This window comes from Medicago sativa, chromosome 3, assembly GCF_051527215.1.
Source record: "Medicago sativa cultivar Bolivia chromosome 3, Bolivia_mono, whole genome shotgun sequence".
Classification (NCBI taxonomy): Eukaryota; Viridiplantae; Streptophyta; class Magnoliopsida; order Fabales; family Fabaceae; genus Medicago; species Medicago sativa.
In genome coordinates this window covers 53,949,377-53,964,618 of record NC_140751.1, presented here as the reverse complement: position 1 = coordinate 53,964,618, position 15,242 = coordinate 53,949,377, and the positions used below count along the sequence as shown (strand labels likewise).

Here is a 15,242-nt window from a genome sequence, read left to right as displayed (position 1 = left end):
ATTTTTGTAGTTAGAACCTGCTCCAGAACTTTGAAGATATTAACATTCTATCGAAGGTTCAGAATCAAAAAGAAAGGAACATGACAATGAAGTAAGATTGCAAAAAATGCATGACATAAATATTCATTCTCTTCTCACTCAATAATAGGTTACTCAAGGCACTATCAGTTTATCACAAATCACTTAAAACCTTCATACTTCAACAAACAAAAGCACAAACATATCAACACTTGAAAAGATCTGAAGATTACAAATCATAGCCTTTCAAGACCTCAATACATTCCATGTCATTGGCAAAGTACAAAGAACAATCGAAGAACCTCGGATATGATATGATATGATATGTTTCAAGGCACACATTCAGAAACATAAACACAAGGGGAAAAGTTTGCTGAGTTGGGTATTTTCATATCTACAAATATTTGACTAGAAGCCATATGACAAGAACCAAACCCACTATACCAATCACTGCTAATAGCATGCACATGCATGAGCAACCACCCTTAGTACGTTTGTTTAAAATTGCCAAGTTCTTCTGCACTCTCTGTTATCACACAGAAACAGACAGAAAATGTTAGTTGCAAGCAACTTCTACAATATTAACATATATCAGTTTAAGAATTAAAACTTAAAAGGGCAAAGGTAACAACATATTAATTATTCAAAAAATATATTAGAAGCATTAAAAAATTAACCCATCATCACCCCACCTAACCGAAAAATGAAAATTTTAGATACACTTATCCATGTTATCATGCAAAAAGCATCCACAGATATTCAATAAATTATATGTTAACTCTAGTTAACTGACATATACTAGGTAAGTTTACAGTAAATTTACTTAAATTATAATATCTCTCCTCATACAAAAAGTAACAACATTAGCCCAAATCCCCACAGATCCATGAATGACATGGCGTACAACAATGTAAGTTTATTGTTTTCCCAAATTAATGATTATATTCCAAAACAACGTACATCAAACCAAAAATATGGTACATCTATTTGAAATGTCAGATTGGTGAGTATGTGGGCTATCCTAATTCTGAGACAAAATACTTACCAGAATTAAGGAACTTAGAAACTAAGAAAATAAACAATATAGAATTCAAAGAAATTTTTTCATGTAGACTAATTAAGTATATAGTAAACTTATCTAATCTCAATAAGTTTATTTTTGATATATGCCTAAAGAAAGTAGTGGTAAGAGTGTTACCCTCAGCCGAGAATCTGTGACATCTACATGTTCATCCAAATCATCCTAGAAGAAAATAAAAGATTCAACAATTTTCAGACTGATAGAAAAATGGATCTTAAAAAATGAGCAGAGAAAATTAAAATAGGATGGGAACATACAATGAGTCTAGTGTGTAGAGTCAGCTCTTCATTCACTGCCAACGCAATATGTTTTGTACTTAATACGGTCTCCTCCAATTTCTCAAGGCCCTCATCTTGTTCTGTTAGAAAAACAGCCTTCGAAATCAATATCCAAAGCACAAATTATGTATTTCAATGTTCACACAATTCAAAATGAAGTTACCTTTCATAACTTGCCGTTGCAGACCAACAAGTCCATTGTTATCCAAGCCAACAGTTCTGCTCATTGCATCTGGTTTAATTTCTGGCCCGAGCAAACTATCCCTATTTGCAAAGTTTGACATGTTCAAAGTTGAAGCCATTTGGTTAACCTTTGACCTCAAATTTGCAAGGTTGTCCTTGCGACGATTCATCTCCTTCTCAGACCTATTTATCATTTGACAAAGAAACGTGAAATGCATTACATCACATGCCTTTGCAGCTCAAAAGAAGACAGTGACTTTTGTATTGATAACATATTTTCTTATCATTATTATCACAAAAGTTTTTAAAGTATAATTATAAGAAAATGGTAAGGAGATAGATACGGACAATTCCACAAAACATTTTTCAGAATAAAAAGCATCATATTACTACAGGACATTGAGTTCAGGTCCTCATTGCTGTAATAGCACCATCCTTTCTTAATCAGGGTAAACAACAGCTGAATACTCACTTTACAGGGAGCTTTGACAAAAGGGATTGCAAGCTATCTAGTCGGGTCCCCAATATTGTGATTTTCCTTCTTATAGCAGATGCATGACGTTGTGTTTCTGGTCCAGATGAAGGAAATGAATTATGTTCAGAAATCATGCCATTGATATCATCAGCAAGTTTCATTGCTTCATTGTATTCCTTCAACCATGAGTCTGAAGAAGATGCCATTGGCCTGAAATTAGGTGAAAAAGAAAGCAAAAATGAGAGGCAAATTATAGTGATTATATAGAAAAAAATCATTAATACAAGTTGTACAGTTGTACTTGTCAGATTTTACATCAAACGACACCAAAACTGAAACAAGAGAAAGATACCATATAATCAACAATCTAGATAGTCCCAAAAACTTTAAGTACTTTCCAGGAAAATAAAGAGCTTTTCCATTCCACGTGATTAACATGAAATGAATACTACCTGGCTAGAGAAACTCATAAAACTATGATTTTATATAGTAATTTATGTAATAATATCCAGAGATTGCAGCCTACTCAGCTGCTCAAAACAGCAACCCCCCACCGGCATACAAGCGTGTAATCAAAGTTATGATAACAAAAATACTGAAAACACTGTAACATTGACACAATGGTAATTTACATTATACCAAAAACTTGCTAGACTCAACCACCAACATACATTGTATCCAACTTAATTGCAGCTTTGACCGCAACTGAGTTCCATAAGACATTTAAAAATAGAAAATATTTTCAACTTAGTAAGTAAAACACATGGCCAGCTAGCATCTTGAAAAAAAGTCACAAATTCACAATCTATGTGTTCGCAACATTGATCCAAATAGCCTGAGAAGGGTTTTTCGCTGTTGAAGAAACCTATTAAGTGAGAGAAAAACTACAAAGTTAGGAAGACATGGCTGTTAGTTAGCTACATAGAAGGAAGAAAAACTATTCTGACCAAGTAGAAACCAATGGCTGCCAAAAGAGCCAAATCCCCAGAAACTTTACCTGATTACGTGTCTAAAATTGACTCAAAGAAGGCACAAAAGAAGAAGATATTCAAAGACACTCTAACAAAGGAATACACCAGCAGCCAAGCCTTCTCTATCAATTATGTTTAAATCTCACCGCATTCTCAAATATTTATATGACTAGTAATACCAACACACCATTGCTATTAAAGCTTGAAATAGATTAAGGGCATGTCTGGATTGACGTATTTTAGTTTATCTACTGGCATAAGTACTTGTGTGACTGTTTGGGAGAGTTTATGGCATAAGTTGTTTTCAGCTTATTTGCATACGCTCTCCAAGATAACTTATGAAAATAGCTCATATGAAAATAGTTTGATTTATTTTTTCTTCTGTTATAAAAATAGCTTATACATAGGCGCTTATATGATAAAATCTCATGCTATTCACATGGCTAGCTAATACAAACGTTTATCTAAACAGGGCCTTCGAAAATCTCCTATACTCCTTCGAAAATTCCTATCTCTATATCTAATAATTTCCAACAAAAAAGTAAACCGGATAGAAACAGAAGCAATCCACCACATAAACCTCATCAATAACTGCTACCTCCCACCCTTGACTATCAACCATTGAACCGGGTTTCCATTAAACACCACTCCCATCAACAAACGCTGGCATCCACATCCTTCTAAACCAAAATCAGTGATGTTAAATAGCGGCTACCGAGGCACTATAGCATAGTGGAATTTGAACAAATCACCACTGTTCCGCAATAAACTATTTAGTACAGTGTGTCAAAATTTTCTACGGTCAAGATTAACAACACTTCTCAACATGAATTTTCACAAAGATATCAACCTCTTCACCTAAAAAACCAAACTAATTGCCTCAACAACAAATTCATCTATTAAAATCTACACCCACCACCATCACCTCATGATCACAGAAGCAATGAAAAATTACAAAAATTCCAACCCATCACGAAATCCCAAAAAAAAATTAACCACCTTTAACATCAAAATCATACACAAAACACACAATTCTCATAAAACAATCATCAACCCAAAAAAGTCAAAATCAACCACACAAAAAAAAAACACGTTTTCAGCATCTCCAAAAACACAATCCAGAATTCAAAACTAAAAAAAAAAATCAAATCACACGAAAAAACGAACAGATCGTAAAGTGGAATCAAATTTCACCTGCAAATTAAGGAGAAAAACACTTTCTCTGAATTAGGGTTTGGTAATTGAGATGAAGAGGATCGTCGATGAGATTGATCGATACGGTGTCGTTTTAGGAAGAGAATAGCGTAACGGTGCGGTAGCACCGAGCGGCACCGTTGTCGTTTACGAAATGTGAATGAAACGGAAAAAGTCGTTGAACGCAGCGTCGTTTATCTTGTGGATTGTGCTACGTCTACGCGGGTTATTTTGTTTTGTTGTAAGTATCACACTTTTTTTTAAGACAAAAAGTTTTTTTTTTTTCTAAATGTAGATTTTAAATTAAATTAAAGGTTAAATATGTTTTTAGTCCCTATAAATATACCAACTTTTCGTTTTAGTCCCTCTAAATTTTTTCTTCAACTTCTAGTCCCTATAAAATTTTCAATCACTACTTTTGATCCCTATTTTTAAATTAATTTTAGTATTTATTAATGAAATTGTGCAGATATACGTAGAATATTGTAAAATTGTCCTCGTGAGCTTAGCTCAGTTGGTTGGACAATGCATAAAAATATGCAAGGTTAAGGGTTCAAACCACGGCCACTATCAAAAAAAAAAGAATATCGTAAAATTCCTTCCTAAAAAAATTAGAATTTCTTAACAAAACATAAATTAAATATGAATTTTTAACCATAAAAATATAAAAATTCATATTAAATTCATGTTTAGTTAAAAAATTCTAATTTTTTTTTTTTGGGAAAGATTCTTATAATATTATGATTGTTTCTGCAAAATTTTATTCAAAAATATTAATTCTACATATGAGTTTACTTTAAAAGAGGGACCATTCTTATAATATTATGATTGTTTCTGCAAAAAAATTTATTCAAAAATATTAATTCTACATATGAGTTTACTTTAAAAGAGGGACCAAAAGTGAATAGGGAAAATTTTTAAGGGACTAAAAGTTGAAGGAAAATTTTAGAAGGACTAAAAGGAAAAGTTTGTATATTTATAGGGACCAAAAACATATTTAACCCTTCAATTAAAGGGTTAATTAAGTTTTTAGTCCCTATAAATATTCACAGTTTTGTTTTTAGTCCCTACAAAATAAAATCACACTTCTTAGTCCTTGTGACAATTTTCTTAAGCATTTTAGGGACTAAAAATGTTGATGGAAAAATTTTATATGGACTAAAAATGCTGATGAAAAATTTTATAGGGACTAAAAATGTTGATGAAAAATTTTATAGGGATTAAAAAGTGTGATTTTATTTTGTAGGGACTAAAAACAAAATTCTGAATATTTATAGGGACGATTTACTTAATTAACCCTAAATTAAATTATCTTTTGATTATAAACAGAATTAAATGGGAAATGTCAGCAACATACATTTTTCAATATACACTTTTTTTGATTGGTTAAAATTGACATAATTCCATCAAATTTATATGGGACCCGCATAATTTAGTATTTTAATCAATCAAAGAGAGTTGGTTGAAAAGTGTGTGTTAGAATGCGTGTTGAGTATTCTTAAATTAAATTATCTTTTACTATTCTCAAATTCAAAATAAATTGTAACGGTCTAGGATAAAAAAAATTATGAAAAGAGGAATGAGATTTTTTTTAGGAAAGATGAATGAGATATATTCTTTAATTCATGATTTTTTTTTATAAAAAGGAAATCAATAGGATATACTGGATGACTATATTTATATGCAAGGTCTGAGGCTTAAATCTCGGCCACTACCGAAAAAAAGATGAGTATATTTATACTTACTTTTTCATTATTCCAATTATACACTTAAACAATAAAGATTGTTGTTGATGTCATTAAAAAAAAGAATTTAGATTATATTTTTTTTGTTATATTGTTGGTGTCATTGAAATAAATAATCATTATTAGTTTGGTTTGTTATAACTTGAAAGCAACGTACATTTATATTTTTAGTTTTAATCAAAATTAAAATTTCATTAAAAAAAAAACCGTTCATGATTTTAAAATGTTTGCACAATAAAAACAGCAGAAAGACTTGCACGTGAGTGCTCGTTTTTTCGCTAGTATTATAAAGTAAGATTTTTTATACCACGTGTCACTTCCACATTCATTCTCAATATTTTTATTATTTTTCTAATTTTTAAAACCAATGTTTTATTTAGCATAAATATCTCAACAAATTTTTTATTTTATCCACTCAATATTTTATTTTAATTTTTATTGAATTTCTAATATTTTATGTAACAGAAATATTTCAACAAACTACATATAATACTTTCAACAAAGTTTACATATATGATATTATTTTATGATTAAAAGGCTTCAATTGGATTTTTTTTAGGAAAAGAAGCTTCAATTAGTTACTAAGGTACCGTTTGGCCATGCTTTTTTTTGGTCTAAAAGCTACTTTAAAACAAAGTTAAAATAAAGCTCTTTAAGGAAGAAGCTAAAGCTATTTGGTTTCTTTATTGTTTTTTAGTTTTAAAGTTATTTTTAAGTTTAAAGTTGTTTGGCAAAATATTGTACAAAACTTTGAATTTATTACTTTTTTGGTGGTGTCCGAGGTTCGAACTCCGGACCTTGCATATATTTATGCACTATCTTTATCAACTGAGATAAACTCACAAGGAAAAAACTTTGAATTTATTATGAATATATCTATAATATGTATATGTGTGTGTATTTTTTTTTGAAGGATATATGTGTGTATATATAATGAGAATAGTTGGTTTTTTCTTTTCCAATTATACTCTATAACAAATTTTGTTATAAGAATATCATATTTTTAGTGTCAATCAAAAAGATAAGAATTTATATTATATAATATTATATTTGTTATATTGCTGATGTCATTGAAAAAGATATGTTTAGTTTTTTTAATACGAAAAAGATATGCATAGTTTGTTACAATACAAAGGTGTAAAATATATAAGTATAATTTTTTTAGGCAACTACACTTGTACTTTCAATTAAAATCAAAATTTTATAAAAATAATTATAAACATTACACAACACTAAAAAAAATTATACGCATTAGTGTAACAAAAAAAATATACAGACGGACATAAAGTATTACTCTAAACGCAAATATGTGTGTGTATATATTTCCAAGGTTGAAGAAAGGTAATAAAATTATTCGGTGTCATTCAATGACAGCGTGAATAAAAATATTTGCGGGGTTGTGATAATTAAAAGATATTGAAATTAATATATAAGTGATAAAAAGATAATAAAATTTCTTCAAAAATAGATAATAAAATTAAATGGACCGGTTCAAGAAAATAAAATAAAATAAAATGGAAGAAAAAAGCATATTGAAAAAATAAAATAAAAGGTTGCCAAGGTGAGTTGAAGAGAGGTGCTTGTGAAATAAATTTTCATGAAGTAGTTTTTTGAAGTAGCATTCAACAACTTTTGGTCAAAGCTCATTCCATTCAATTTTATCCATTCTAAAAAAAAGTACTTTTTGTAGAAGGTACTTTATTGATATTGTGTTTGGCCTAACTTCTCCTTAAAAATGTAGATAAGCTGAAAAAAAGTCGGGCCAAACGGTACCTAAGTAATCTTTTAACACCATATCATTCAATTAGTTTTTCTTTTTGAGGAAAAAAAGGCTTCGATTAGTATATCTTTTTTTAGCAGCATATTCTAATGCAAATGTTAATTAATAATAAAGGAATTTTTCTTAATCACAACAAACAGAAATCTCAAACCTTATTTTCATCTAACATATTTTTTTTTAACAAACCAAAATGCGATATATATTAACGACAAAAAGTTTGCTTCCTAACACAAGGAGTTCCTAAAGAAGCAAAACAAAGTTCATCTAACATTTGTCACAACAAAAAAAGTTCATCTAACATGTTTCCTTCTTCAGGTTTGTCAAACATCAATTCTATTATTTCTCTTACTATACTTTGATATATTATAAGTTTGGGTTAATTAAGTTTTTAGTCCATATAAATATTCACAGTTTTGTTTTTAGTCCCTACAAAATAAAATCACACTTTTTAGTCCATGTGACATTTTTCTTAAGCATTTTAAGGACCAAAAATGTTGATGGAAATTTTTGACAGAGACTAAAAATGTCGATGGAAAATTTTTATAGGGGACTAAAAATGCTGATGGAAAATTTTATAGGGACTAAAAAGTGTGATTTTATTTTATAAGGGACTAATAATTTTTTAGTGGATTTAAAATTCAATCTTTAACATAATATTTTGCTCACGTTTGTTACTGTACTTGCAAAAGTATGGTAAGGAATTCTAGGGTTAAGAATCGTATACGAGGGTTTAGACTCATGATTAGATGATCCGAGAATGCTCTCAAGAGTGGTATTTATAGCATGTTATGGGCTTGGGCTTCTGTTGCTTGGTTCCCAAGCAACAGGGGTATTTATGTATTTTAGGCGGCTTCTAGAGGTTTCTATGAGTTTAAGAGGGCGGCGCCTCTCAGACTAGTGCGCCAGGACCTCGGGGGCCCTTCTGGAGGGCGCCCGAGCCATCTTTGAGGGCTAAGGAACCCTTTTAGGGGGCTCCCAAGCCTCTAGAAATATTTATGACAGTCCACAGCCCCCCAAGCACAAGTCTTGGGACAAGGCGAAGTGATGATGTCATGGAGATGGATCTTCTGGGTGTCATTAAGTCTCTTAGGAATGTTCTGACAGTCCAGTTACTAATATTTTTTTCCAGAGGATTTAAAATCCAATCTTTAACATTATTTTTTGCTCACGTTTGTTACTAATATTTTTTTTAAAGTTCAATCTTTAACATTATTTTTTTCTCACGTTTGTTACTAATCTTTTTTTAGAGGATTTAAAGTCCAATCTTTAACATTATTTTTTGCTCACGTTTGTTACTAATCTTTTTTTTAGAGAATTTATAGTCCAATCTTCAACAATATTTTTTGTTCACGTCTATTACTAATCTTTTTTTAGAGGATTTAAAGTCTAATCTTTAACAATATTTTTTGCTCACGTTTGTTACTAATTTTTTTAGAGGATTTAAATTCCAATATTTAACATTATTTTTTGCTCACGTTTGTTACTATTCTTTTTTATTAGAGGATTTAAAGTTCAATATTTTCCATTATTTTTTACTCACGTTTGTTACATTTGATCAAAGACTAAGGATGAGTAATTTATATCAATAAAATAATATGAAATACTGTTTTTTGTGGAAGGGATATGAAAATACTTGACAATCTTTGTCGGTTGTATTGAGGAGAACAACACAGATGTACAACATAAAAGCGGCTGTTAAAAAAGTAACATGAGTTGTTGTTTTGTGCTAGTTTTTTTGTGAGTTTGATCTTTGGTTAACAGAGGTAAAAGAGGGTTAACGGTGACGATTGGTGACATGGATTACTAATCCACGTATTATTTTATAATTGGCTATTTGTATTTAAAATTAAGGGCATTTTTGGAAAGAAAAGTTCAACCCAAAGGTGTCCTTATAGATAATAAAAATAAGCACACTATCATAGTTTGTATAAGCAATTATAAACCAGCAAAGTCAAATGATTCTTAAAATTAATCGTAAATAATTTGAATCATAATCACTTATAAACCAGCAAAGTCAAATAATCCATAAAATTAATCAACTTTGATTAGTTGTAACATGATTTACAGGTTAATTCTGAATTCTGATGCAGAGGGCGGAGAGAGGTTGAGAAAAACTAAACAATGCGGGAACAAACTATGAACTGTGAGAACCCTACTTATTAATATTTTTAATATAGTTTACGCACGTGATGGGTGAACTTTTGTTAGGATAGTTTACGGTTGTTCCACTTGGTCATCACTATTCCTGACCTGGGTCAGGCCTAATGTCCCCCCAGTCTCTGTATCACTCTCTTTTTTTTTTAATATATTTTTCTTTGGCCTAAAAAAAAAAAAAAAAATATTTTTAATATAGTGATAACAAATTTTTTTCTAAAAGATTTTGAATCATAATATTTTTGCTCACGTTTTTTTTTGGTGGTGGTCGGGGTTTGAACCGCGGACCTTGCATATTTTATGCATTGTCCATACCAACTGAGCTATGCTCACTAGGACTTGGTCACGTTTATTACTAATTTATGCATTGTCCATACCAACTGAGCTATGCTCACGAGGACTTGCTCACGATTACTAATATTTTTATCAGAGGATTTAAAGTCCAATTTTTAACATTATTTTTTTCTCATGTTTGTTACTAATCTTTTTTTTTTTTGCTCACGTTTGTTACTAATCTTTTATTAGAGGATTTAAAGTCTAATATTTAACATTATTTTTTGCTCATGTTTGTTACTAATATTTTTTTAGAGGATTTAAAGTCCAATCTTTAACAATATTTTTTGCTCACGTTTGTTACTAATCTTTTTTTAGAGGATTTATAGTCTATTTAATATAGTGCTAACAAATCTTTTTTCTAAAAGATTTTGAATCATAATATTTTGCTCACGTTTGTTACTAATATTTTTATTAGAGGATTTAAAGTCCAATTTTTAACATTATTTTTTGCTTAGTTTGTTACTAATCTTTTTTTTTGCTCACGTTTGTTACTAATCTTTTATTAGAGGATTTAAAGTCTAATCTTTAACATTATTTTTTGCTCATGTTTGTTACTAATCTTTTTTATAGAGGATTTAAAATCCAATCTTTAACAATATTTTTTGCTTACGTTTGTTACTAATTTTTTTCAGAGGATTTATAGTCCAATCCTCATCGGCTATTATTTTTGTTTAAAAAAAATAAAAAAAACTCATAGACTCGTGAGAAATAAAGCAGGAAAAAACATAGACTTTGGATTATTTTTTTCATAAGTGATTATTGTTCAACTTTGATTTTCTCAAATTCTGATTCATTCATTCTTCTAACAAAAAAAAAGTAAAAACAAAGCTTGAATTGTAATGTTGGCGGAAAGTAAATTGCTCGAAGGATAAAACAGAAAGATATTCAATTCATGAAGTGGACCTTAAAGATATTTCATTCAATGGTGCTTCAGAAGTATTAATTAAGTTCGTGAGCCTTGGAACTTTCTAATTTTTTAGGGGTGATGAGATGTGATCAGAGGGTACTATGATGACTATGATGAATTCTGGATCGATTTGAATTCATGAGAAGAGACATAAAGAATACAAATATAATTTTTAAACTTTTTGTGAGTTTGATCTGTTGTTAACGGTGGTAAAAGAAAGTTAACGGTGACGATTAGTGACATTGATTATTATTCTACGTGTTATTTTATAATTGGCTATTTGTATTTAAAATTAAGGGTATTTTTGAAAAGAAAATTCCAATCCAAAAGTGTGTTTAATGGGGTAGTTTTCTTTATATATACTAGCAAAAAGACGGGCACTCCGTGCCCGTCGCGCTAACGTTTGAAAATTATGAACGGTATTTTTTATTATGAAATTTTGCTTTTGATTAAAAGTAAAAATGTAAATATTTGTTGTTTTTTTAATGACACGAACAACAATCTTTATTATATAAAAAGTTGTTTAAGAGTATAATTGGAATAATGAAAAAGTAAGTATAAATATACTCATCTAGTTTGTTATACTTTTTAAAAGGTAAAAGGAAAAAAAACAGATATACGTATATTCATATCATGTTTGTTACATTTGTTTTAATATTTAAATTTATTTTTATCTATTTGTTACTTGTATTTAAAATTAAGGGTATTTTTGGAAAGAAAATTCCAACCCAAAAATGTGCTGAAAGGGGTAGTTTCCTTTATATATAGTATAGATATATATCTATACTATATATAAAGAAAACTACCCCTTTCAGCACACTTTTGGGTTGGAATTTTCTTTCCAAAAATACCCTTAATTTTAAATACAAATAGCCAATTATAAAATAACATGTTGATTAATAATCAATGTCACTAATCGTCACCGTTAACTTTCTTTTACCACCGTTAACAACAGATCAAACTAACAAAAAGTTTAAAAATTATATTTGCATTCTTTATGTCTTTTCTCATGAATTCAAATCGATCCAGAATTCATCATAGTACCCTCTGATCACATCTCATCACCTCTAAAAAATTAGAAAGTTCCAAGGCTCACGAACTTGATTAATACTTCTGAAGCACCATTGAATGGAATATCTTTAAGGTCCACTTCATGAATTGAATATCTTTCTGTTTTATCCTTCGAGCAATTTACTTTCCGCCAACATTACAATTCAAGCTTTGTTTTTACTTTTTTTTTGTTAGAAGAAAGAATGAATCAGAATTTGAGAAAATCAAAGTTGAACAATAATCACTTATGAAAAAAAATAATCCAAAGTTTATGTTTTTTCCTGCTTTATTTCTCACGAGTCTATGAGTTTTTTTAATTTTTTTTAAACAAAAATAATAGCCGATGAGGATTGGACTATAAATCCTCTAAAAAAAATTAGTAACAAACGTGAGCAAAAAATATTGTTAAAGATTGGACTTTAAATCCTCTAAAAAAAAGATTAGTAACAAACATGAGCAAAAAATAATGTTAAAGATTAGACTTTAAATCCTCTAATAAAATATTAGTAACAAACGTGAGCAAAAAAAAAGATTAGTAACATACTAAGCAAAAAATAATGTTAAAAATTGGACTTTAAATCCTCTGATAAAAATATTAGTAACAAACGTGAGCAAAATATTATGATTCAAAATCTTTTAGAAAAAAGATTTGTTAGCTCTATATTAAATAGACTATAAATCCTCTAAAAAAAGATTAGTAACAAACGTGAGCAAAAAATATTGTTAAAGATTGGACTTTAAATCCTCTAAAAAAATATTAGTAACAAACATGAGCAAAAAATAATTTTAAATATTAGACTTTAAATCCTCTAATAAAAGATTAGTAACAAACGTGAGCAAAAAAAAAGATTAGTAACAAACATGAGAAAAAAATAATGTTAAAAATTGGACTTTAAATCCTCTGATAAAAATATTAGTAATAAATGTGAGCAAGTCCTCGTGAGCATAACTCAGTTGGTATGGACAATGCATAAATTAATTAGTAATAATCGTGAGCATAACTCAGTTGGTATGGACAATGCATAAAATATGGAAGGTCCGGGGTTCAAACCCCGACCACCACCAAAAAAAAAAACGTGAGCAAAATATTATGATTCAAAATCATGATTCAAAATCTTTTAGAAAAAGATTTGTTATCGCTATATTAAAAATATTAATAAGTAGGGTTCTCACAGTTCATAGTTCGTTCCCGTATTGTTTAGTTTTTCTCAACCTCTTTCCGCCCTCTGCATCAAAATTCAGAATTAACCTGTAAGTTTTTTTTTCTTTCACGTTACAACTAATCAAAGTTGATTAATTTTATGGATTATTTGACTTTGCTGGTTTATAAGTGATTATGATTCAAATTATTTACAATTAATTTTAAGAATCATTTGACTTTGCTGGTTTATAATTGCTTATACAAACTATGATAGTGTGCTTATTTTTTTTTTATCTATAAGGACACCTTTGGGTTGGACTTTTCTTTCCAAAAATACCCTTAATTTTAAATACAAATAGCCAATTATAAAATAATACGTGGATTAGTAATCCATGTCACCAATCGTCACCGTTAACCATCTTTTACCTCTGTTAACCAAAGATCAAACTCACAAAAAAACTAGCACAAAACAACAACTCATGTTACTTTTTTAACAGCCGCTTTTATGTTGTACATCTGTGTTGTTCTCCTCAATACAACCGACAAAGATTGTCAAGTATTTTCATATCCCTTCCACAAAAAAACAGTATTTCATATTATTTTATTGATATAAATTACTCATCCTTAGTCTTTGATAAAATGTAACAAACATGAGTAAAAAATAATGGAAAAGATTGGACTTTAAATCCTCTAATAAAAAAGAATAGTAACAAACGTGAGCAAAAAATAATGTTAAATATTGGAATTTAAATCCTCTAAAAAAAATTAGTAACAAACGTGAGCAAAAAATATTGTTAAAGATTGGACTTTAAATCCTCTAAAAAAAGATTAGTAATAGACGTGAGCAAAAAATATTGTTGAAGATTGGACTATAAATTCTCTAAAAAAAAGATTAGTAACAAACATGAGCAAAAAATAATGTTAAAGATTGGACTTTAAATCCTCTAAAAAAAGATTAGTAACAAACGTGAGAAAAAAATAATGTTAAAGATTGAACTTTAAATACTCTAAAAAAAATATTAGTAACAAACGTGAGCAAAAAATAATGTTAAAGATTGGATTTTAAATCCTCTGGAAAAAAATATTAGTAACAAACGTGAGCAAAATATTATGTTAAAGATTGGATTTTAAATCCACTAAAAAAATATTAGTAACAAATGTGAGCAAAAATTAATGTTAAAGGGCAGACCATTCCCAATGTCGGAATCTATCATCCACATGTTTTCAGCCATGGTCAATTATATGTAGCTTTATCGAGAGGAGTTTCTCAAAATTCAACAAAAGTTCTCATTAATGAAGGGAAAATAGAAGGAGAAGATGGAGACTTTACGAAAAATATAGTTTTTAAAGATATCTTTTTATCGCAATCATAACAATGTTTCTTTTACATAAAATGTCATTTATACATTTATGTTATGATGTTACTAATTACTATTAGAATAAACAATAAAAGATCATTATTTTTTCTTTATTTTATATGCAGACAAACTAAAATATGTTGAGTTCATAAATAATTGTTATATAACTTGGCAATATTTTGTTTATAAATCAATATATCAATAATTTAAATTAATATTTAAAAATTTAAAAAATTTATCAAAATTATACAAACAAACATAATAAAATAATCACATGCGTTAGCGCAGTAGAAAGAGCGGACAGACGGGCACGATAGTGCCCGTCTTTCCGCTAGTATATATAATATATATATATATATAGTATAGATTTATTTCAATAGTTTTATTTATTTATTTATTTTTTTCATATTGAATATTTTTTTTTTGAAGGAGATATTGAATATTTTTGTCGCTTTCACATTTGTTTTGAATATTTTTTATTTTTGAATAAAATATATTTTAATTTGATTTTTTTTTTTGAAGAAATATTTTAATTTGATATAAATATACCATTGTACATTTTTATAATATT

General features: G+C 28.8%; 1 protein-coding gene across 1 annotated transcript; it reads right to left on the bottom strand.

The window, feature by feature from the left end:
- Window positions 1-92: 92 nt before the first annotated feature.
- Window positions 93-4,410, bottom strand: LOC146938354 (syntaxin-52-like). Its single transcript, XM_085752296.1, has 6 exons — window positions 4,201-4,410; window positions 2,033-2,245; window positions 1,541-1,743; window positions 1,357-1,457; window positions 1,217-1,261; window positions 93-544 (listed from the first exon to the last, which is right to left on the bottom strand). The coding sequence occupies exons 2-6, from the start codon at window positions 2,239-2,241 to the stop codon at window positions 413-415; spliced, it is 690 nt and encodes a 229-aa protein (XP_085608422.1). The 5' UTR covers window positions 2,242-2,245; window positions 4,201-4,410; the 3' UTR covers window positions 93-412.
- Window positions 4,411-15,242: the final 10,832 nt, after the last annotated feature.

What these genes read in the sequence shown, in the direction of transcription:
- LOC146938354 (XM_085752296.1), bottom strand. Translation starts at nt 2,241, where the DNA reads ATGGCATCTTCTTCAGACTCATGGTTGAAGGAATACAATGAAGCAATG. An exon ending in TTGTCAAAGCTCCCTGTAAA is followed by an intron (nt 1,744 to 2,032) that starts GTGAGTATTCAG and finishes AATGATAAATAG; the next exon opens with GTCTGAGAAGGAGATGAATC. An exon ending in CTCTACACACTAGACTCATT is followed by an intron (nt 1,262 to 1,356) that starts GTATGTTCCCAT and finishes ATTTTCTTCTAG; the next exon opens with GATGATTTGGATGAACATGT.